General features: G+C 36.6%; 1 protein-coding gene across 1 annotated transcript in view; it reads right to left on the reverse strand.

Annotated features, from left to right (window-relative positions):
- LOC139734895 (uncharacterized) overlaps positions 1–26105 on the reverse strand; it is a 59756-nt gene that overhangs the window by 19589 nt on the left and 14062 nt on the right. The window contains exons 4-7 of the mRNA XM_071645675.1: positions 16028–16170; positions 11664–11798; positions 4939–5080; positions 2285–2401 (exon numbers count right to left, since the gene is read on the reverse strand). Of these exons, the coding sequence (XP_071501776.1) occupies positions 2285–2401; positions 4939–5080; positions 11664–11798; positions 16028–16170 (537 nt within the window). The remainder of the gene's footprint in view (positions 1–2284; positions 2402–4938; positions 5081–11663; positions 11799–16027; positions 16171–26105) is intronic.

The following is a 26105-nucleotide window of genomic DNA, read 5'->3' on the forward strand; positions in this document are numbered from 1 at the left end:
TGACATCACCTTCAAGATTTTCTCTCATGTCTACATTACCCCTGATGCACTGTGAAAAAAACAAGTTGGTTTCCTTCCTAGTGGAACATGGGATATGTCCAGCAACAATATTCAGTATAGAGGGATGAACATGGTATTTATTTTAGTGCTCATTCGCTTTAAACCATATCCAAATACCCAGCAGGTCTATCACATATCATGTCACACTACATGCAGCTGTACTTGCCTGATGATCTGCAAAAGCAAATCAATGGCTTGGATTTTTAAGAAATTCACATGTAGATCAACATACCGGTAACTATTAAACACATTTACTCATTGTTCTGTAACATTACTCTTGAAGTTGCCAGGAATGTCGCCTTATACTGGTATCATACACTTCAATATTCTGATGAGTGTTACACATCTTCAGTGTTATCAAGATGGACAATTAGCAAAAGGATAATTTTGAATGCAGATTAAAAACACTTTACGTGTAAATGCACTATCATATCCACTTGCTACTGGCCATTCCCTATGTTCTGCTTACTTAAACCTAATATCAATTTATACATGCATATAGCAAACTTCAGTTGTACTTACACTTGCACCTGCGACGACGATAAGTCATTATTTCACTGTACACCGGCCCATTCATTGTAAACAGTCACACATTCACATCAAACCAAAGTTGCATCTATATGCCATAATCATTTATAAAAGGGATATGCAACCATACTAGGGGTCCATGACATCGTACAAGCTCTTTCCCCTTCCTTGCTGTTTCAGAGGCAGAGTTCTACTGGAGTATGGCATGATCTCCGTGTGGTGTTATGCTTTACACGTTTGACGCAGGAAATTAAAGAGTGTGAAAGAATACGGCTCTACAGCCATTTCACTTGGTCTACCTGACGAGAGGAAGGCTAATTCAATATCCATTGAAAACCACACTTGGCAGCTAGTGTCTCTGCAACTATCCATTCACCATTGTATGCCAGAGTGTTGGCATGTGGACATGTGGGATAGGAGTTTCAGTCAGAGCAGATGAAATGGCATTGAGACAATGCATGAAGGATTGACATGAATCCAGAATTTTGAGGTGTCAAGGGCAATGTGTCTTCACAGCATTCACATCATTATTTCTTCTTCTTTTTTTCTTTTCTCATAACCACAATGTCAGCAAAAAGTGAGAGTAACGTTATATTCCAATGGGAACAAGTCTTCATCATTGCAGTACTTTCCAAATGAGCACTGGCAAAGGTAACTGTAGCCTACAACTGAGCTTTAAGACCAGTACAAGAGAAGCTGTGTACACAAGACACCCATAAAAGTAGAGTATTTCCAGGAGTTTTCTCTTGAATCCTGAAATAGCTGGCACATGTGCAAAAGAGCAAAGACCCTAACTTGTTTTTGTAACACACATGGTCTACTAATCTAAACTTTTACCATACATTGTATTTAGCAGTTGTGATGGTTGCTTTTTAAAGAATTCACATATAATTGTCTTACACATTTCCTTCCGAGTCATAACTGTAGGATTTGGTACAGGATTCCATTCTACTTCAATAAAGGGCTTGAAGTTTCCTCTTTCCTCTACAAGGATACATTTTATGAAATTTACAATTGATCTGGGCCCCGTTGCAAGAAAGTTGCAATCAATTACAAATAATTGCTAATTTTGAGACAACCAGTCTGATTGGCTCAGGGTCTGCCTTATTAAGAAGACATGCATGCAACAATGATTTTGATTGGCCAGTGACAATCAGTTGCAAGTTGTGTTTAAACACAAAGTTTCTAGCAATGGGGCCCTGGTGTCACAACGCAGGAATTGGAGAACAATCTCCAAATAATGCACAAAATATTTGCCCATTTGACAAACACACTGTCGGCAGGTACTGAGATTTCTATAGCATGTTTCTATAGCATTTTTGTACTTTTGATATTCTAGGCAAGCATGCACACAATGGTAGGCCACCTGGGGGCAGTGTGAATGCCACTACATTACCACTACACCATCACTCCCCATCATATTCTTGCAGTGCCTTGAAGCACTGGCCTAAATCTGACATCTATTACTAGCGACCGTCCATTAGTTACTTTAATCTGCACAACATGTGACAGCAGCAGAACTTCTTTTTTTAAGAACAGACTCATGACTCACATTTTGTTAAACTCTTTAATGGTTGTTAAGAGTCTATAAAGAACAAAATCTACAATCATAGGACTCGCTTCTGCATTCAAAAACCTAAAGGGACAGGGAAAAAGCATAATGTAGCTGTAAGATACTATTTCCAAGGGAACTCACGTGAACATTCTAGACCTTGCTGCACGAGGCCAAACATGAACTTGCCACACTTGTCACACCACTGCATGGTGGAGAATGTCCTTTCTTTTAACTTGTGCTCCGTCTGGGGATGCGTGCCTGTGGGTGAAAGACAGAAGGGAGGATGGGTGGATAGAGGGAATGAAGGATGGATGAATGGATGGATGGATGGATGAATTGACAAACAGCATGATGGCAGATGGAGAACAAATTGAAATTTTTTCTTAGTACTTCGATTCAAACAAGCCAAAAGTAATCTATGAAAATAAAAATGAAGATAAAGTGAATTGGGATTTAGTTTCAAGACAACAGATTGATTATGAGGCTTTACTGACAGACCTTATAATTGCAATGGCCTTGATCTCAAAGAGACTAATTAGTCTTCATCTGATTTGATGTTTATTCAAAACATCGAAACAACAAACAAGTACAAATTCCCAAAGAAACTCTGCACATCATAGATATTTCTTAAAATATCATCCTACAGTTTTAGAAAAAAAAAGGGGGAAACTGAACTTGGAGATGATGATACAATCAGACAACTGCATTCAACTCTTTCCAATTTCCAAGCAGGATCGAATGTGCAGAGAACCCCACAAGATATTACATTTATTGGAAGTAAAAGAAAAAAGATACAAATTCCCCTAGCTTCGCTACAGCAAGGATGATAACCTTCCCAACAATAGAAATCGGGAACTCGCAGAAGGCTTTTTCAGGTGACAGTTTGACACAGATTCCAATGACCTACAGATAAATACTTTGGATTCAATATTTGAAAATAACATTATTACCTCACTTGGAAAAAAAAAAATCAATACTTATTTCATTTCACCAAAGGTCATGTTTCATTTTACTTTGGCAGCAATGCAAAATCTTGTGAAAATGCTGAATTTTCAGCCCTCAAGGACCAAGTTGTCAGATAATTTGTTGTTGTTTTTCATCTGAAGGTAGAGCTTGTGATATTGTAATACACACTGAAAGTCAACAAGTGCAAACATACTGCCGCCATCGCTAAGGCGTGGCAGCAATTGCGTACTTCAGTGGTAAAAGCACATTGTGATTTTCAATTCATAGTTGAGACATAAAAATTGAAGAATACATGGAAAATTGCATTTGAAACCAATATAAAGACATATTTGATCATAAAAACCAATAAACCAAAAAAAAAGGGAAAAAAAAGGAAAAGAAAATGGGGATCATTTCCATTTCTATGCATGGCTAAACCAGGGACTCAATGTAGTTTTAGAGACTCATGCTACTACCAGTACTAAGCGATGAGCAAGCACAATGAATGCAACTACGATGGCCATGTGAACAGCTCACTGGCTGTGTGCCAATCTGTTTCCATGGCATCGGCAATCACTGTTACTAGAAATTATGACATGTGTCATGCATTCATTGTAACAAGGCCAGAAAAAATTGTTTCTTCCAATACTTGACACATTTCACTCAGGTGTCCATGAACATGGTATGGTTGAAATCATCATTATTTAGTAATTGACATTAGAACACCTGCATTAAAGATTACAGTCACTTTTTAAGAAAACAAAAAGTTGTCAATTTCATGTTTATATAAATTCACAATTTAAAAAAAAAAAGGCAGAATGTATTAACATCTCACAATTTTTCGTACAGAAAATGAAGCAAATACAGCAACCACACTGGTCAAATGAAAACCACATATGATGCCAAGGCCTCACAGGTTTCCTTAAATGTATACAAACCTTTGATAAATTTCCTTTTTAATTTGTAATAATAATGATAACAGTAATTAATGTATCCTGTGTTGTCATAACCTTGCAATAGGGCTCTATTGTTTATCTATCAATCAAAAAACTTTTCGCTTTCATATCTTTGTGCACAAACCGACAGGAGAGATGTGAATCAAGGATGCCAAAAACCCAACTAGCTTGCAAATGTGGTACTGGCCAATATTACGTCTATAGATACAAGAACATACGAAACCGAAGGTTCGTTTTCATATATTTCACATACAAAATGTAAGTCTGATGAAGCTTCTAACTATAATCTTTGTCTAATTCTACTCTATATCAAAATCAATTTGAACATTGTGTGGCATTGTAGTGATTGCTTGTTTGTTTTGTTATACTCTTTGCAGGGTTCTGCACTATAATTAGGCAAGTTGATGACTGCACCTCAAAGAGGCAGACATAGCATCTGATAAACTGAATTCCACTGTTCTGTCCATTCCAGACAGGGTAAATACATTGACAAGGACTCCTTCAGCACATTATTAAAGGACAAGTGCTTCCTTAAACACATAATTGCCCAGACATACCAAATGTATGTGCATCTGAACTAGGAAGTAATGGCAGTATAGCACTTTTGTTCTGGTATTGTTGTTGTTTGTTGGTATGTTTGTTCTGTTTTGTTAGCAGAGTGGTTAATAATGTCTAGCATTTATTTTTTTTTTTTCCCAGGGTCGAAATGTACTAGTAGTCATAAAAGTAGTCATGTTCCATGTACGGGCATTAATATAGTGAATGAATAACTCAATTTTGGACCTTTCTGTTTTTTTTAATCAACACAGTCACTAAAACATGACAAAGGTGCAACTGCCCAATCTTCTAAAGTCATTTGAGTCGCCTCGATTAAGCAGAGGTGACTGTACTCACAGTCAGCTGCTAGTGCCAGGGACTCCCCATGGGTCCTGGACTGGGACATGCTACCACTCCTCGTCCTAGACTTGCCGTAGCACAGTTCATCCCTGGCAATCAGGATACACTGCTGGTGGAATTTGTCGAGGACGCTGATTGACTGTATGAAGGCAGAGTTTGAAACAAAACAAAACAAAACAAAAAACAAGGCTTGTATTAGGATAGAAAAATCACAAAACAGCAGGACATCTATAAATGACATCCAATTTCTTACATTTACTTTCAGTACAGTTCCTCTTTCCCTTTCCTTCCTAGTATTAGTAGCAACTTGTATAGTATACACAATATTGCCTTATTCAAAGGTCCTCATGGCATTAAAAGGGCATTCAGTAAAGCCAAAGCCGAGCAAGCCAAAGTCTCAGGCATCAGCAGGGAGAGTCTTCTGAGACTTGTCACTGTAATTATTATTCATGAGCTGGGAGTGCGATTAACCAGCTCATCATTCCCACCAAAATATTCAGTTACCGAACACGTGTAATTTAGTTAGTCGCTTCGACTAATGTGATTACTGGATTCTTCCAAAGGCTGGCAGTGTGAAATGTACACCAAATGTACATGATGCACAAGTTTCTTGGAGAACACAGCTGTACTGATTGATTGAAAATTCTGCTAACCATATGCTGGCAGCAAAATTCAGTAAATGCAAAGACGTGAGCTTTAGATATTTGGGTTCTGACCAGGTTTTTGGTGATGTCATGCTTGACATCATGCTGAGCACAGGATTTTTTTTTCCTCTTGCTTTTGTTCTGTTTCCATACAAAGCAAATGCAGTGGACTTCCGTTTAACGAAGTCCTTAGGACCGGCAGTTTTCTTTCGCTATATTGAAATTTCGTTATAGCCGAACAAATAAACAATGAAAATACATAGAGCCAAAGATGTTGTGGCCTGGATTTTTATTTTGTTGTAACCGGAATTTCGTTAAAACCGTGTTCATTATAATGGGAGTGCATTCTACTGTACACTATACAGCAAACACAGTTTCTGATTACACTCATATCTGCATAGATTTCAGACTACCCAGATAGCTCTCAATGTCTCAAACGGAGACACTATCAACCAATCAGTGTGCTTAATGTGTTGAGTGCACTGAAACACACAATATTCTGTGCATTACCTACCAAAGCCTGTTCAAATTCATTACAGATTTTCTGCCGAGGAGCCAGTGATAACTAGCTCACTTGATTTGTTGCTATAGAATGATACTCCAATACTACTTATAATTCAGTATGTATGTCCTGGTCATCCAAAGCAACCTTTTAAAACATATTAACTTCAAGATTCTTCTTCTTGTTTACCGCACATTGCACAAATTTGCCCCTGTCTACTTTCAAAATACTCTTCATCTTCACCAACCACCACGTAATCTCCGTTCATCAAACTCGCTAAAATTACAGGTACCGTACCTCAAATCAAGCATAATTGGGGGGATCGGGCTTTTTCATACATGGGCCCAAAACTATGGAATGGCCTACCAAAATCTCTCAGAGAAGAATCTTCCATTGATGGTTTCAAAGAGAATCTCAAGACCTATATTTTCAATTTAAATTGACAATATTGTATACCTGTATGTATAGTACATGTGGTATGTATATAGGCCTATTGTTTGTTGGTTTATTGTCTTATTATTTTCTGTGATACTGTTGTAACATGACACAATATGTACTCTGTTCTATAGCGCCTTGAGTATTTTTTTTAGGTAGAAATGAGCGCTTTATAAGAGCGCCTTAAGTATTTTTTTTAGGTAGAAATGAGCGCTTTATAAGAGTCTCACTATTATTATTATCATTTTATGCATAAAATTTGATAAGGTCAGCTACCTTGTCTTTTGGAAGTGACAGTTAATACTGAATGGCATGGCTAATTCACAAGCATAAACCACAGACATGCAGGAATGAGCTGCTATCATACCTAGGGTACATACGGTTGTACATGTACATGTACACGTACATGCAGTACACTTGCATACAAAGCACATAAAGCAAAGTTCCGCAGCAACCTTTACAGATGGCCCCATATTTTCTTGTATGGTTGCCATGGAAACTGACAGTTATTCTGAGGACGTGATAAGAATTACTCTTTGAAGGCCCCACAGATGACAAACTCATGCGGGATAACATATTTTCAGAAGAGACTGGTGTGTGTATAAGAACTTGAGCAGCTAGCTGAGTGGGGGGACATTCATTCTTCCTCCCCCAAGCACACCTTCCTAAAGCTCCTCTTGCACCTGTCTCTTCCACGTACTGTAAAACGAAGAATGTTCGCATGCATTTCAATTTTGCAAATTTTGCGAGAGCCGAGTTTCGCGAAATAAATATGCACGCTAAAGATCTTGTCTACACTATATGCATTGAAAGTTAGAGGCAACTCACGAAAATTTCATGCTGCGAATAAGGCCGTCAGCTCTCATTCGCGCAAATTTCATGCCGCAAAAATATGTTTCACAGTATCCTTCAGTGGCCCTTGCTTTCATGGCTCATTCACTATAAACTCCAGCATCTTCCTCAGAACATCCCTTTCCCAACACATGTCAGTACCACACTTAAGTAAGTCAAACTGCCCTTGCCAGCAGTTCCACTGATTCTTTCAACCCTAGCATCTCCATCATATCCTCAGTCTTCATTTTATCAAAATTAGTTTCACACCACACATTGCTCTCACCATTCTTCTCATGCTCCTTATTCTAAAAAACCACCATTTCAATCAAGCAAATAATGACCTGTACTAATGATGTGTACTAATGACTGCTCAGAGATATCATTGCTCAAACGTGACTTTGTTCATTCACTTGGCTTACTATATTAAATCACGTTGACTGACGTCACAATTTACAAGTTGTACATGTATACTTTTAGTAGCAGCATGCACTCAATCAGTTATAAGCGCACACTCAATCATTTATTTACTGTACATAAACAATTTTTAAGTTTATGTTAAGTGTGTTTGGAACATTTCTTCGAACATCTTGCTTTTGAGCAAGTTCTTCATGTAGCTGACTGGTATTTACCCATAACGGTGAAGAAAAATAAGTTCCATCGACCCATTGCATTTAAACAAAGTAGAAAAGCACTCCGAGAGCGCAGACCTCCGCCAAGCAGTTACATTGTACTTTCCACCAATGATCTTCCTCTTCCATAGAGATCTGTGATTTCAACCCACTGAAAAATCGCCCGATTTCCCAATATCAGATAGAAGCCTTTGTTATGTCATAAACCCTCAGATGCACGGCGCACCTCACCCCAGCAGAAAGTAGAGCACGCACTTTAGTGCGTGCATGAAAACTTCAAAAATGTGCAGCTTGAACTCTTAAGTTCATTGACCCATACACGGCAAAATATCGAAAATCCTTCATAAAACCCATAAAAATTTCCGGATCACTACCAAAATTTAATTATCTGTTCCTTGTGTCATTCTCAAGCTTTCCTGCAAGTTTCATCCAAATCCGTGCACAACTTTTTAAGTTATTTTGCACACGGACAAACAAACAAACTAACAAACTAACAAACTAACAAACAAACTAACAAACTAAACTACCGGTAACTAACAAACAAACCAACGGTAACGAAAACGTAACCTCCTCCCTTGGCGGAGGTAAAATGCACTGGTTTATTAAAGTTCATGACATTAATAGTGGAGATGCAGCTCACTCTCGAGCATTCATAATATCATGCAACACGCACTCAGCTGCAGGTTGTGCATGTTACACCAAATGTTGTAAATACAAAATGTACCTCTGAGTGCAATGCATCTCCACTATTACACGTAAATGTACGTTCTCACTTTAGTGCATTACTACCTCCGCCAAGGGAAGAGGTTATATTTTCGTTACCATTGGTTTGTTTGTTAGTTTGTCCGTGTGCAAAATAACTCAAAAAGTAGTCAATGGATTTGGTTGAAACTTGCAGGAAAGGTTTAGAATGATACAAGTAACAGATGATTAGTGACCCTGCACCTCAAAACAAACAAAAAGTCGCCAGACATGAATATTTAGTTCAGACCATATGCTGAAAGAGCAGACTTTCAGCTTTAAAATGATGTATAATTCAAATCAAATGGACTCTCCTAACCTATCTAAATATTGGAAAGAAAGCACAAACTCAGGAAAAGTGTGAACTGAGAAAAGAGGCTCTGAAGTACAGTGTCTATTCAAGCGCTTAATCTTTACCAAACCGTGCTGGCTGTGCTATGAATGGGACAAAAAACAGGAAGTAAACCACCAGAGTAACAACAATGAAGGGATTATCAGATTAAACTGAAATTAAGCATGCCTCATTAACACATTCTGTCCATAATTAATGCCAACTTTCAAATCAGTAGCCCTATCCTTTCAAAAGTTATTAGAGTTGAAAGTGAAGAGTGTGGACAAGGTTTTTCAGAAATGAAAAAGGGATTCTAAAGACACACCTAATCACAATATTCTACCAAAAATGTTCAAGATAAACTGCTAAAAAAACACACATTCCTGCCCGTTTTATGATACCAAATTTAAGCATAATGTAAAAGAAGACCCGCTCTTTCAGAAAATATGAAAAAGTCAAGTTCGGCTAGGTTGACCCATTTCACTTATTTTCAGTCCGCACGCAAAATCAGTGTGTGCGACTTTATGTTCGTTTTGAGGTGCACGGTCACATTAAATTTTGGTAGTGATCTGAGAATTCTTTGGGAATTTATGAAGGATTTTTGATATTTTGGCAGGTAGGGTCAATGAACTTGGGAGTTTAAGCTGCGCGTATTTGAGGTTTGCATGCGCCCACTAAAGTGCGTGTTCTAGTTTCTGCTAGGGCAAGGCGCGCCGTGCAGCTGAGGGTTTATGACGTAACAAAGGCTTCTATATTGGGAAATCGGGCGACTTTCAGCACACAATGCTATAAGTACGTATATGGGTGGAAATCACTGATATCTCTATGGAAGAACAATTAAGATTAGTAGTGGAAATGAGCTGCATGCTTGGTGGAGGTCTGCGCTCTCAGAGTGCTTCTCTAGTTTGTAGATATAATGATTATCACTCTGAGGCAAATATGACATGGACTGGGACTTTTCGTGAGTAATACTGCATAGTAACCATATACTGTATGCCATATATTTCATGGGGATTTCATTTTTCATGAATTTTACAAATTCATTGGGCGCCATTCATAAATTTTAAAACACATGCATTTTAAATACAAAAATAAATAATGTCAAACACATGAAAAATACATGTATACTATGATCCCAGCATGAATGTGAAGTGCACACATACAGTTGTATAAATATTTATTTTTGCGCAAAGTAGAGCATGAATTTAACCACCAACAAAACTGTTAAGAAGTCCCAAATTGCAAAAAATAAAAATGAAATAAGACTCGATGAATATCATGGCATATGCAGTTAGTGAAGTCTAACTATGTAAATGAAGAATACTTATCCTGAGACTTGTACCCCACCCCAGTGATACCGCTAAATAGCATTTCTCAGTCAGTTTCAGGCAGTGTAAATTGTTTCCTCTGCACCAATTGTGAGGGGGAATTGATCTCTTAACTTCTCTCAGTCCCATTAATATCTAACAATGTGACGTACCAAGCAGATGTTTTCCTAAGACCAAGAGTAATCGGTTTTGATGAAATTTACGCACTCGCAAGTGTTTGTATACTAGTACATGGGTGTGCGTGCGTGTGCACATGCTGACGGCTGACACTGTAGAGCTTAACAGTCCTTGGAAATGAGCAATAGCAAGTCATTGTACCGTGATAAATGAGGCTCAATCTCTTTTCCTACATAGTGCAGGTTTCACAACACTAACACCCTGGTGCCCAGAATATTTTATGGCATTGGAGGGGTGCAGGAGCCACTACTTCCTTACTCTACTACATCTTTGACAAAATTATGCCACGCCTCCTACTACATGTACAGTACCTACAATAGCTTTAAGAGAAATAAGAGATGAACACATTCATTACAGATATCGGTATTGTAATTTATGGTAGATGTCCAAACACAATGAAGCTTGCTTGTATACCAGCATGCAATGATCTTCACAGAATTCATCATAATCATCCATACTCTAAACACACATGTGAAATACACTATCATGTGATACTGAAGATGATGGATGATGGCACGAGAAGGGACCAAGAGAAGATGATTTAGAAAATGATAAAGAGCAGCAGGTCTTGGTTTCCAAACTACCATAATTTGGTTATCATTCAACCTTTCTCCATTTCCCACTCTACAGAAAGCATGAAAGTGGAATTGAACTCACTGAATGGCAAACAGACATCTTCTTTTTGAATGAGATGAAGCAGTTTTTTTTAAATCTTGTTGGGTACACAAAACTACATATAACTGGATTATCACTTTGTCTAGATATTGCTACATAGTGTGTATGTAGAGCTCTCTGTTTCCTTGACGTGTCTAACAAGAGATATTTAGTTTCCTAATAAAAAAGCCTTTGGCTGGAAGAGGACTCGAGATAAGAACAGAAAAACTCGATAATCTGTAGCTTGATGAGTCCGCTGAACATGACCAGGAGGCTTTCCCCAGGTTCAGTATCAGAATATTCAATACCAATTTCATCTTCAACACATCTTGTAGGCTTCAGGAAAATAATGGATTAAAAAGCTATATAACACCTTCATAACAACATCTACTTAGACTTTAGAGCTTGGCAAGAGGAGAAATTTAGATTGTTTTTCAAGGACATTACCTGTAGGAAATCTTCACTCAGTGACACAAGCTTGGAGCCCTCAATGTTCTTGGCCCGAAAGAGCTCCCCGTAGCGATACATGTTGGTCACCGCCATCCAGTTCAGTACGTCCTCTACACTCCAGTAGTCTACAAACTGTAAAAGATGGAGCAAAAGTTATCATAGAGCATTCATCCACAAGTGAAGACATCAACAAATATTTAGTGAGAGGACTACCTTGGTACAAGAAATGAGATAAACTGGACAAGTGAATGTCAATATATTTACATGTAATTCATAACTGTGCACCCCCCCCCCCCCCCCACACACACACACTCACATATAATGTATAATATGCTGTTATTTTCGTGTACATATAGTTTAGCAAATGAGCAGGTCACAGACATTTTCCCAAGATGTTGTTATCGCGAAATGACACCGAGGCCATCATAAGCGCACTATTACTCCAATGCCTGATGACATTTTTACGTGTTGTTCAATTCCCAGTCCAACAGTGATTTGCTAAATTCACAAAATTTAAACCCTCGTGAAAATAACAGCTTATACAGTAGTTGGTAGAGTGAACCTGTGCAGGCATTTGCAATCCAGTCAGAACACAAGTTTGGAGAGTTTTCCTCCGTGTTCTGTTCTTGCTCATCAGGCCACAGAAAACCAACACATAAAGCCTGCAGGTGCATCCCTGCATAATCCCTCTCCTCTCCCTTATTTACTGACTTAAAAAAAAAAATGTACCTCCAAAAAAGGCTTGCTGCCGTATCAAGCTCTTGAAGTGGATCAAGACCCTGATAATTATCTTTGTGACATGGGAGAACATTGTTCTACATGTTTCCTGAAAATGTGATACTGTGAAGCTCTTTACAAGTACAAATAATGAGTAGAAGAATATTCCTAACTGTACCATCTTAGAAATTGTACATGTGATATATGCATTTTGAAATTAGACTAGTAAATGGGCACCATGAACAGGCATCGACTGCAAAGATTTGATATTTTTTGGCCAATCGTTCTTTTTCTGGTCGCTTAAACTCTCTACACAATCCATCGTGTGCGTATTTGTGTGTAGTACTGCGTCATGGCTTGGCGAGCTGTATGTACCCTACCCTTTCCCAATTAGCCAAGCGCAGGTTTAGGTGCACCATGCAGTCCTTGTACTAAGACAAGATGCGATATGATGCGAGGCTCATGGTACGTAACATGCACACAGCATTCACGTTCACGATTGCAAGGCTTCATTAATTTCATTGCAACAGCTGCGATAAACGGGTGAACGCACGAAAAAAGGCATAATTTACGGAGTTCACTTGGCATTGAACTCCTCAGGGGTCAGGTATAAAAATCACAGACTGTAAATCACGGAGGATACCGACAATGAGGGACACATTTGGGATACCAGTACCTCTTATGTGCTCTTTTAGGTCAAAATTTGAATTTCAGGGTACTGATTAGATATTTTGCAGCATCCTACCTTCAAATGATCTCAATGGAAAGATGCATCTACCTCAAATGCCTCAGGCTCAGAACAGCAACCCAATTTGCATCTATATTATCCAGTATCAGCTTGCCTACTTCGAGTTTTCAGCAAAATCCTATGGAACTCTAAATACACGGTTAATACTGAGTACTAGGCAAAATCTTTCCCTTTGGTTTGTGTTGCTTCATCCCAAGGTTTCAAAAACTGAGATTCCTCAAGCCTGTAGCATACCATGGTAATCATACAGAGTACAATTCCATACCGGTATACAACAAATTACAGGTGCATGGAGAGCAATTTGTGCTTCCATTATACGACAGGTATGCATGCCTACCAATTACTGGCTCTTGCATGATCTAGCAATTAAAATTAACCCATAAATCAAATGACATGAGATTCTCAATTACCCACACTGTAATTCTTAGCATGTGTATTATTAAAATACAATGTTCTCCTTTCTTATGACTAAAGGCTTGCTGTCTGAGTGTGTAAATTCCTTGACAGTCACTGCACAGAACTCTTAAGAAATGAGTACCTTAAAAACAAACCACTCGACGAAACTCTTCACAAGGCGTTATTGTTTTATGTCATCCCCTTAAAATAGGCACGTAGTGCATGCTGAAAGTGAACTTGGCTCAATTGACACTCCTAATGATTTATAGTGGTACCTTACCAAGCATAGACAAGATAGTATGCTACAAGACAGTGCCAAGGTGTCATATTACAGGTTAAAGCATCTTGCAAATAGTCTCTTAAGCCTTTGTACGGTAATGCAAAGGAAACAGTTAACTTGCCAAGCACGCATCCAGTATAATCACTACTTGTAATCAGTATGAATCAAGTACAGTGTATGTAACATGCTCAAAATCCTTATTGTAAACATGATAGCATTTGAAAAAAGGTAGGTAGAAGTGGAAGAAGACATTGAGCAAAATTATGACATGGCTATGTCGCTGGACATCTAATCTCTTAATGATTAAAATTCAAAGGGCCACTGATTGTAACAGCATCAGAGGCAACACACAGGGAATCGATGGATGGCTGTAACTGACGATCTGTGACCAGCAAACCAACAGCCATCTTCCAGTGCTTGTGCGTACTGCTTGCTACCCACACTGTATCTCTTGAGCCGCGTCAAGCTGAATGTCCTGTATGCTACGTAGTGAGTCAAATTTTTTGGTGGATCGGGACTTTGGGACAATTTCATGAAGCGTGGTTAATTTGCGATCGTGGAATGCAGTATTATCATGTACCTTGTTCATGTACGCAGTACATGCACCCAGTACATGTACACTGTACAAATGTGTGTCGCATTCATCAGAGCTGATATTTTAATTGTTCTTAAATTTGCGAATTGCACTTTACTTGTAAAAAAAAATTGTGAAAATAAGAAATAAAAAATATATATATAAATCAACATACCAAAGTGTACAATATGACTACTAGGTCTACGAAATTTTAGAATGGAAATATATAAAAGTTCTTCTGACCACTAAAATAAGTAGCATTAGCAGGATACCAAACTATGGCAAAACAAACCAAATTTTCAGTTACATGTACCAATGTTTTGGTTGTATTTAAATGAGCATTTAATATTTACTTTGTTACAATAATGTAATGTTTTGGTTGTATTATGAGCATTTGATATTAGTCTTTGTTACAGTAATGAACAGCTTTCAGTATTTATAAAGCTAAGAATAAAGAGAAAGTTTGCAAGATTTGAAATTTGGGCCCCATCTTCAAAAAAGTTCCTGTCAAATCAGACTTTTTATCTTAAAAATTCTATTTGAAGGACCTAAGTTATCTTGGCTTTCTTCCAAAGCTTTCACCGACAGTGTTTTCATGTCTCACAGCACTCTTTGAGTATGACTTCCTGGAGTGAAGCACACACAGACTAGGATCACATTCATTCTGTATTAAAAGCATGTGAAGGAGCATTACAAAAACAATAACATTGTGGCATCCTCTCACATTTCAAACTTCAGAAGACACAAAGGCACCATGATTTGATGGCAATGTGCATGATGTCAGACATCAAACTTCTAAACACATTCTCATCACAAGCATTAAAAGGTCCCTGCAATCCAAATGTACATAGTATGTTGACCTCTATGGATGCGTTTTGGTCTACATCTGTACATCTACAAAATCACTAAATACTTCATGAAAATGTGCATCATATATATTTTTTAAACATTTTTTCTTAATGTTTTTTTTTTCACCCTGTTAAGCCTCAAAAAAAGTCCTCTGGATCATCTTTATTCATATTCCAGCTGTGACATCATTTTCCTGTAACACTTGAGATGAACAAAAGATACAGTTATCAACTTATCATCGATTGCTACGTCCAAAAAAGATAAAAGGGAGCATGTGATGCTGTTGTGTGTATTACAGAACAGGTACAGTTGTTGACTAGGAATAGCAATAAATGGTAAAGTATGGTAAAATGGTAAAATCTGATACATATTTTCATAAAGTGTTTAGTGATTTGGTTATGTACAGACCAAAAGGCATCAGTGGAGGTCAACACACATTTAGATTGCAGGGACATCATGAGTTTGGGATACCGCCCTTCATTTACTTCTCCAATCATTCATTCATTCACTTGCTTTAACCACTGATTACAGTGTACTCCCTTCACTATACTGTAAAAGTGGAATTTTTTGCGGTGTTGAAATTTTTTTTCGTTTTGCGCAACAAGAAGCTAGTGCAAAAATAAAAGCACATGAACGTTCTTTGCATGCCATATGTTCCAGTAATTAATGTCCTGATTCTGCGATATCAAAAACACGCCAAATTCATCTCAGCAAGCCAAGAGCGAAAAACTTAGTCAGGCGAAAGTATCCACTTTTACAGTAGTTCATACATAAAATGTGACTCTGTCATGGCTTACCTCTTCTCTGAAAGGATTCACTCCTGGTGGGAGAAGCTGCTTCTCATACCGGTCAGCAAACGGAGCACACATCTTGTGGAAGAGGTTCCTGCAGCCAGGGTACCTCACCGCTATCGTTCCACAGCCCCATATATAATCTTGACCTGATATATCAAAGCAATATAAAGAGCAAAGCAAAAGGTGATGGCATGCTTTTTAGGGAAAAATGCCTAATAAATGGTAGTTTGGGAAAATTGTAACAAAAAATTATGATTCTTTCTGAATGGTCCAAATACAACTCTTTCTATGACAATTTCAACAGGAATACTATTCTATATATATTTGTTCCTTAACTAAAATTACATCTAATTTCAATTGCAAATTTGTTCAAAAATGCAGGTGTTATCAACAGTTTCTAAATTGTGATGATACATTTTATACTTGACATGTATGAAAAAAAAAAACCCACACATTTCCTCTATGTCCCATTTTACAAGCACACCTAGCTTTACACAGTACACCTACCCTAGTAAAAGTAATTGGATGAATTATATACCAGGTAGCCCTGAGGGTATACAAGTTCTCAGTTGTACTACATCCTTTGAGGTCTACTTTGGAATAGTCTCCAAGCATTAGAATGACAATAACCCATTATATAAAGCTGTCAAAACCTTTTAAAGTAGACTAAAATATTTCCCTTACAGACAAAATGTATCTTATTTGATACTTTTTTCAGACACACATATATTCTCCTTTATAAAGTTCAGATTTATACAACAAGTTTATTGATCAGCAATATGCTTCGAGAGATAGACTATTGAACATTACTTTGCAACATTGACAAGAAAAAGCACGTTCCCACAGCATGTAATGGAAGACTTATCAAAATAAAGTCTGCTATAATTTCCCTAACACAAATACAATTGACTTGGAATATATTTTTAACCTGTCTTTAGGTATTCTGGGTATTATGGAAAAAAGACAGGCAAAATTGTGTGTCTAGCAACTTACTTGGTGTATATAAGTCACCTAATTTCTGGGGGGTTTATTTTTCCTTCCATGACACAGAAGCAATAAAAGCTGTATTTACTTATGAGTGATTTTCATATCAACTATTACAAAACCATGTACATGTATACATTGTAAGTTTGGGTCACAAACAGACAAAGCAAAACAAACAAACAAACAAACAAACAAACAAACAAATAATGATATGCCTCTTATCTCTTTTAGAGCAAACAATATCAACGATTTGCTCTGAAATTTGACAGTCATAATTCACAGGTTTACAGACGATACACAAATGACAGAATTGTACACCTTTAGCCTTTGTATTAAAGCCATCAAAGGGTATTGTATCATACATAGTGTACAGTATGTAGTATATTTTGTCACTGCCACACCTGAAGTAGCAATTTTCTAATATACATTGTACATGATCTATTTTTTTCTCTCCTTCTTTCGCTCATGTTTCCATACCAGTACATTTGAATACATAAATATAAATGACTTTCCATTTTATCAATGTTATCAAAGTCTCAAGAACAACTTTCATTCAGTTTCTCTCTTGAGATAAAATTTAATTGTCAAGAAGCTACTTGGTCCATCCAATTCATTGCCATGAAACACTTAAGCATGGTTGACATCAAGGACAAAATTATGAAAATTAATGAAGAGCAAAAATTTGCATGATTACAAAAAGGCTGAGAACAGTGTCACATGGCAGGTGTCACATGTGACATGTAAAATAATCCCTACATTTTCTTCATGGAAAGACAGTGAGAAATGTGTCTGTTTCACTTCTTCACCTTCAAGAACTGGCTCATTAAAGTCTTACGAATTAAAGCACAATTCCACACTACGATTAAGTTGACTTTGATAAATAAAGTTAAACAAAAAACAGCATTTTGATTAAGTTTCATCTCAAGTTCACATAACATGAGAAAGTTCAACAAATCTTTACAGTTTCACAAGGTTTGACCAAAAAAAAAACCTCATAAATAAGAGGTGATGATGTAATCCTTTTATAAAAGCTCTTTCAAAGATTTGCAAACAAAAATATTCCTAAAATCATAGTTTGTTTGATAATTGTAATACAGTGTAGTAGCAATTGCAACTTGTTCTTTCAAAAAAGAAAAATCACCATTGCTGTGTGTTTATACAATGTACAGTATGTGACCACAATTATCAGAGGTAAATGATCGTATTCTTATCAAGTTCATGTCAAACAAGGATAGTGAAGATTTCAGATGCAATTCATTTGAAGATTTGTGATCTGCCAATCTGAGTATTACATGTGCTTGCAATATTTATCATAATGGTTAGTGAAAGCATTTGCCAGAGTATACTCATGACCCGTTCTCATCCAGTTACAGATTTCACACATCTCTTTCTTTAACATCCTATTTCTAATGAAACCTATTACATTCCATTCATCTTTAATTTTCCACTATTCATTAAAGCCAACTCTAAAACGGTATGGAATTGTACTTCAAATGCTATTAAATGTCCAATACAAGCACTGCTCATAGAGAATATATAGCCACTGCCTCAAGGGATGCAATCATTGTAAAGTCAGGATGGATATGAAAACAAATCTTTTCTTAATTGGTCATGGGACAATGGGACACTTCATCAGCCTTCCAACAGAATTCCAGGCTAGGAAAGCAACAATCCAACTTTAGTGTCATGTACATGTAGTATGCCTTCTCTTGCCAATCTTCATTGGAATGGGTTCACAGTAAAAAAAAAAAAATCACCTTTTCAACATACAACATGGTGTTGATAATTCTCCCCATGCATGGAATAATTTTTCTGGAATCACATTGCAATTTGCTATGCATTTTATATCAAGTGCTGTTAAACACAAACTAACTTTTGTGTAGTAGTTTTCTTCCATACATTGTAGAAGTGTACAGGATACCATTTGAAATATTGTTCATCAGCTGAAATTGCTACTCAGATTTGAGTGGGAAAATTATTCCCTGCCATGCACACTAATGAACATTCCAGTATCATCATACAGTCCAGCTGTTCAGACACACTCCTGCTGTTTTATATATTTAAAGACAAAATACTAACAGCGCTCAAATACGGTAACACTGAGGCCATGAGCCCAATGGCCACTGTGCCCAACCAACTGTCCAAGATGCCCCTCCAAAATTAGATTTCAGACCACAATTGATTGTGACCCTTTCCTGGTAAGAGTAATAAGTCATCATATCTAAAAGTTTGAAAACAGAACATAAATTTCCCCAACTTTTTCAGAGACCTGCACTGTCGCACAGAAATATTTTTCTTTCAGAATGTGGTCTAAATTACTGTAAAACGAGAAATGTTCACGTGCATTTTAATTTCGCGAATTTCGCGAGCGCCAAGATTCGCGAAATTAAAATGCACGCGAAATTTCTTATCTACATTATATGCATTGAACGCAAGAGGCAATTCGCGAAAATTTCTTGCCGCGAAAAATGCACGCGAAATTTCTTATCTACATTATATGCATTGAACGCAAGAGGCAATTCGCGAAAATTTCTTGCCGCGAAAAAGGCCGTCGGCTCCAATTCGCGCAAATTTTGTGCCGCGAATATATCATGTTTTACAGTATCACATTTCCCATGATATTTCAATTGCCAGTGAGCAAATATCTACTAGGCTATATGTATAGTATCAAACCCTAAAACAACAGTGGTTTTTAACCTATGTTTTGCTACCAGGCAGAGCAATTATCAACCAAATCAACATCTGTGAAAGTGAAAACATTATTTGCAGGTAAATCAATTTTGGGCATGATGCACCCAACTGGCCCTGATGCCTTCTCCAAAAAATTTGAGAGACAAATCATGCGGATTTTGAGACCTGAAATAACATAAAATATTTCAAAACATATCTGGACATAGCTGAACAGTTCATTGGTCAACATCTAGAGCTCTATATAAGAGCAAAATGCTTGATCCATTAGATATGAGAGACAATATCCACTGTGGCCATTTACTCCCACCTGTAGCCGAAGCAAATACACAACTGCACCTGAAATACAACCCCTGCTCCTCCATTTTTGCATCTATACAGAATGTAATTAGATAGTATGCAAGCCAATTTTTCCATTAAAAAACCAGCCTCTACAGAGAAATCACAGCTAATTGCACAGTGTGAATATTTAAAGCATAATTGTGCAGCAAGTTTGAGCAGTTGTATACACTGAGTACAGGTGGCATCTGTATTATGGTATAGGAACTGCAGGGTGTAAAAACTCTTTGTTCTGCTCTGTTGGTCATCTATACCAGACTTCTCAAGGAAGTAATGCACCAAAGAACAATGGTAACATGGGTGCTACATCTAGAGCTGTCACTGTACTGATATAAAGAAAGTCTGAGAAGTAGGTAACAAATGGTTGGATTTATGCATTCTCATCCAGGTAGCTATCATGTTCAAAGCAAGCTATTGGTGGGATGTGTAGCATAGAACTTAAAATGTATGTTATAACAGTACAGTTATTCAAATTCATGTATGGGATCCATCCTGAAACACGGATAGGATGTCATTTCGCTTCTAACAGTGAACTATGACATCAATATTATAATATGTAATATATTATATAGCGCTTACTGTTGAAGGCCTGGACAGTGATATATATATGTGGGGCAGTATTATTGATCCTTGGGTCTTATAGTTAACCTTTTATTTGTAATTATATAGCAGCAAGTACTGATTTATATACCACGGTGCACAAAGAGGCCTAAAAACAAGATTACAGCACATCTATTATAAGACTAATACTGTACATTATAAAATGTATGTGAATCTTGGTATGTAGTATGCCAGAAAGAATACAAATTTAACACAGTACCTACACTTGTACATACCTTGTATCACTGGCCTGTTATGGAGAATGCATTAAAATTATGTGGGCAATAAAATCATACTGTACCATGCTCATCGTTCACTGGAACAGACCCTGTTGTGCATTATGGACACAGGAAATGCAATTTTCCTCTTTGTTGAGTTTTAAAAGGTTTGCCTTCTGTTCTCTGGATTTTATTTTGTTTTGTTTATTCAAAAAAAAAACTTTGAACATGTGCAGGTACCATACTGATGACAGTGTCACAGACATGCTTCCTTGCAAGAGATTACATCCTACACAGCTGGAAGCATGTATGCAAAGGTAGTATCACATCTTACAACAGGCAGCTCCCATAACTGTTGTCTTCAAACAAGCTTGAAGCATGGAACAGTGATCTCTCCCTCTATAAATATCTCTCTGTAGTTTATGATATCTAAAAATTATATGTATATACTGCAAATATATATAAAAAAGGTTACAGCTTGTCTTGTCATGCACAAACGCTGTATCTATTCCATTCTTTGCAGCACTTAACAATTTGCATTCTGATGTACTGATATATATTACGATGAAATACAGAAACCATTTACATTATACAAAATTTTAAACATTTTAAAGGAAACCCAAACCAATAGAAAAACAAGGATTGAGTGAAAGCAGCAACATTAGTAGAAAATATCACTGAAAGTTTGAGGAAAATCGGACAATCGATGCAAACATTCTGAATTTTTGTTGTGTTGAAGTTTTGGTGTTGGAACCGCTGGATGAGGAGACTACTAGAGGTTATGACGTATGTGGGGACAACAATATAAAGAAAATATGTTATACATGCACAGAAAATCAAACAAAAAAATCATAGAAATTACACACTCCATCAACTTGATACTGACATATAAAGGTAGATGGGCAATTCCGTATGGGAAGGGCAAAAACAGCAAAATTCAAAGTTAAGTAAATGCTCAGAAATTTAAGTTTCCCGTACAGACGGATTGTCGTATTTACGGAAACAAAAAACCCTTTTCCAATAACTTTCCTCGTTTTTGTTGTACACACTTTTAAAGTTGGGAGACTATTTATTGTATTCATCTAAAATTTTGTAATATTAAATGAAAATTCAAAATGAAGCAACTTAAATATCTCTCTGCTTTAACCATACTTCCACATCTTTCTTCCTATACTTCAACAATCACATTCAATGAAGCATTCAGTCGCTCTCATTATGATATTTTTTTGAGAAACTTTCAAAATCTACTGACAAATTAATGTAATTCTGTTACCATAAAAATGAAAAAAGTTTTCTCCTGAACAAACTAATCACTGATTTTTTCCCCCCTTGTAAATTTTTTCTCTACATGTGACTCCCTGAAAACTCACAAAACATTTTGTGAAATATCTCCTTCAGTTCTTCTGTAATTGTGGTAACGGAATTACATGGTAACGGAATTACACGCACATCTAATATGGAAGAGAATGACATAACCTACTTTCGTGCCAATATGCAACGTGAACTGTTCATGAAATAGCTTCAGGGCATTATCATTGAGCTTAACAGTGTTAGTGATTGGCAGTAAAGGAGTGAAAGTTGAAATATATGTATGGTATGGTACACTGACATGACTCGGCATAGCTGGATGCCTCTGACAGTGAGTCCTGACATCAGGGTACACGCTTGACAAGACTTCTTGTGCTGAAAGTCTCCTCCCTTCTTTCACCTTTTCTCATATGTACAAGAACTACATGGAGACTGTGCTAATTGATAACTTTATAAGGTTTGCTACAGATACCCATTCTCAAATATTAAAAATCATACTGAATTCTGAGATATCAATGTATATTGTCTTGCTAAAAAGTCTCATGGTTTCATACAAAATCTAAGTATAGTGATGAGGGACTATTGATTGGGTGTGATGCAGCATAAATTGAACAAAGGTTAGAAAGAAGAGGAAGGACATAAAATTTCTTTAAAATGAAAAGAGAGCACTGCTAGTGCTACTGACAGGGAGAAATGAACAGGATAATTTTGTGAGGAAAGATCAAGAATTTAAGAGAAGGATCATACACATTGTGATAGAACCAATAAGAAGTCATTACTACAGTGTAGTATTTGACATGGGATGCCCACCGAATGTGACACCTTTGATCTTTTTGTATGCTAAAGGCTTTATCATCACCAAGTCGATAGTCTGACCTTTTATTGAACATGTCCTGTTTTCATCCTCAAGTCCTTTATCTTTAATGGTAAGTGTATGACTATGACCTTCTTTCATCTGTTTCTTAGATCTTTCCTCCACAGAGACTATGTATTTTTATTTTCATACCCATTTGATACAGAGCATCTGCTACCCTTTGAAATTTGTTCTTTAATCCTTTCTTTTTAAAAGGAATAAAGACAAAAACACCATTTATGATGAACATTTCCCCAGTCAGTAATTGTGATACAGCTCCAAAATAAAACATTTAGGCCTATACTTTCCCATCCTAAGAAGATTTTAATATTAAAGTCAATGGGCTTCTGCTTCTACCTTTACTCTTCATGTTACCATTTGCTGTACAATCCATTTTCCTTTCATACAAGTGCCATTACAGTGTATTTTATCATTTGCTGTCAGGCAGTCAAAATACAACTTACTGCAAAAGAGAAGATGCACACTTCTTGTGATTAAATGGCAACACTCAGGATGAGAAAATAGACAAAGTCAAAGAAGAAAGACAGAGACAGGAAACTTGTAGGAAATTCATAGGCCAAGTCATGATTACAGTCGATGATCAAATCACTGTGGTGTTTCTGAAGACATCATTTGGAAATTTTGTGTGGTCAGAAGAAACATTATTCACGGGTTGATTAATCTGACTCTAACTCAGTGAGCTGCAGATGGATAAAAGAGGCCCTCTTACCTTTCTATGAATTAACAGAATTTGGTGGACTCACTATAATGGTTCAAAAAGTTGCAGTTTGTTAAAGTTATTTTGCTGTATTCTATTTCATTTTAGTTTAGTTCATTTTAAGTAGGACTTACACTGTAAAAGAATTATCAAATTATGCACTACATTATATACCAGGGGGCAACTTCAGCTATTAGTAAAATGTCACAAGTTTTTAGTGATTAATATAAGCCACAACATATAAATAATAATGATTGAGCACTGGTGCAGTACCATAATCATATAAGAAAATTTTCTTTTCAATTTATGATTGAATTGTAATTTGTTATATTTGTCATTGAACCATAATTGCATCTTTTCACTTAGCAAATTAAAAGTTTCAAGCATCCTTTGTATTAAACATTGTGTTCAATGATGGGGCTGCACACTGTGATCTTGCACTGTAAATTGGCACTTTATGATTTAGATTTAAATTCAGTGTCAATCCGGACAGTTTTTTATTATTTTCTTGTGCATGTGCACATAATGTTTGTGTCAATACTTGTAAGAAATTAACACATATTATCAATTATTGGCATATTTAGGAAGAAGAAAACAGAGAAATCTGTCTTGCATGATATCAACAAAAGAAATACAAGAAAATTTGAGTATTGTTGACTGGATTTATAGAATTGTACTTGTGTAGGGCTATTCTAGCGTAATTCCGTTACCATGTGTCATAGATGTCATTTACCTGCAGAGTGTGAAATTCTTAACTTGAAAGTAGACAAATTTTGATGGATGTGGTCCTTACAAGTTACGAGATCTTGATTGACATAGTTACAACTTCAAATCACAGTTGTTAGCATGAAAATTTTATATTTTTTGAAAACAAAAACTAATTTGTCACCTATGCACTTGTAGCAGTTCAAGGTCAAAGGCTAGAGAGTACTTATTTAGTGGTTATATTATAGCTAAAGGCATAAACAATCTTTATCAAGACATTTCAGAATACATGAGTACCAAGAATGTGTATTTTTTCCAATGTATTTCAGAAGGCGTAATTCCGTTACCATTTGTGTAATTCCGTTACCACTGACTTTCCAGGGAAAAAGCCTGCTGCTGTGAAAATGTGATGAAATATTTAAAAAACAATACAACTAAATTGAAGTTGACACAATCAAAGATGACATCAAACAACAACCTATAGTATATGTGTTATAGATTTCAGAGAAACAACTCCCAAAGTCGAAGTTGAAGTTGTGACTCAATTCTCTGGTAATTCCGTTACCATCGGACATAGACCTCCTTTGTAACCAACCAAGTGAGAACATTTAACAAATTTGTATTTGGGGTGACAGTGTGAGTACCTCTGCATCTTTTAAATGTATCAAGAGAAGGCAAAGTAACCAATCCAGTATACAGGGTGAAAGAATATGAGCCAAAATTCTCTGATTTGTAATTCCGTTACCGCGGAATTGCCCAGTTGCAATTATTCCCCCTGCTTTCTGAAAGCAGTTAGTCAAGTACTCTGTCATTATGCTACAAAAGTGAATTTTTGTGGAAAGTTATATTTTCTTTATAAATATTGGTCTCCACACATACGTCATATCCTCTGGTAGTCTCCTCACAGGATCCTACAGTTCAGGTAACATTACAAGAGTTTGACTTCAGCAACCTAGTGAAGTTTCTGATTACTTTCGACTGTCTATTCCAACATTACCTATAGTAAATCATTTCTACCAAGTCCACCTTATATTGTTTAAAAGAGACACAAGCTGGCACATCTTTATCATGTTGTATACAGAACACTACCAACCTAGACGACTGGACTGCTTGTCCTTGGGCCACCAAAAATTACCACTGAACTCAAAGTTGAACACAATACAGACACCAGTAGCAATGGAGTATTTTTCCCCACACAGACCAAACTGTATTTTCAACAACTTAAACAACTTATTATACACCACTGTTTCCATCACCAACACAATGTGACCATTGAATTTTAATAGGGAGCAGACCTGAGTGTGATTCTGACAGAATCTACATCATTTATTTGGATATTAGTAATATTTGTTCACTGCTTGACAGGGCAAGCTAGTGGGAAAGTACTTCCCTACTTGTGGCACCTCTGATGGCATTGTCAGAATCAAAGTCCACTTCTTCCTTGTGTGTGTTCTTTATGAAGCATTGGTTGTGGAGTGTATATTACAGTGTTTATTAATATGTGTTATGTGCTATATAAGCACTGTCAATTTTTATTATTATTATTATTATTACCATCATTATTATTATTATTATTATTATCATTATATTATCATTATTATTATTATTACATGAAAAGCTTGATTGCAAAACAAGTTGAATAAAGGGTGTGTACAGTTCTGGTCGAGG

This window comes from Diadema antillarum, unplaced genomic scaffold (genome assembly GCF_040938485.1).
Source record: "Diadema antillarum isolate AM-2024a unplaced genomic scaffold, OU_Dant_1.0 seq00000550_RagTag, whole genome shotgun sequence".
NCBI lineage: Eukaryota > Metazoa > Echinodermata > Echinoidea > Diadematoida > Diadematidae > Diadema > Diadema antillarum.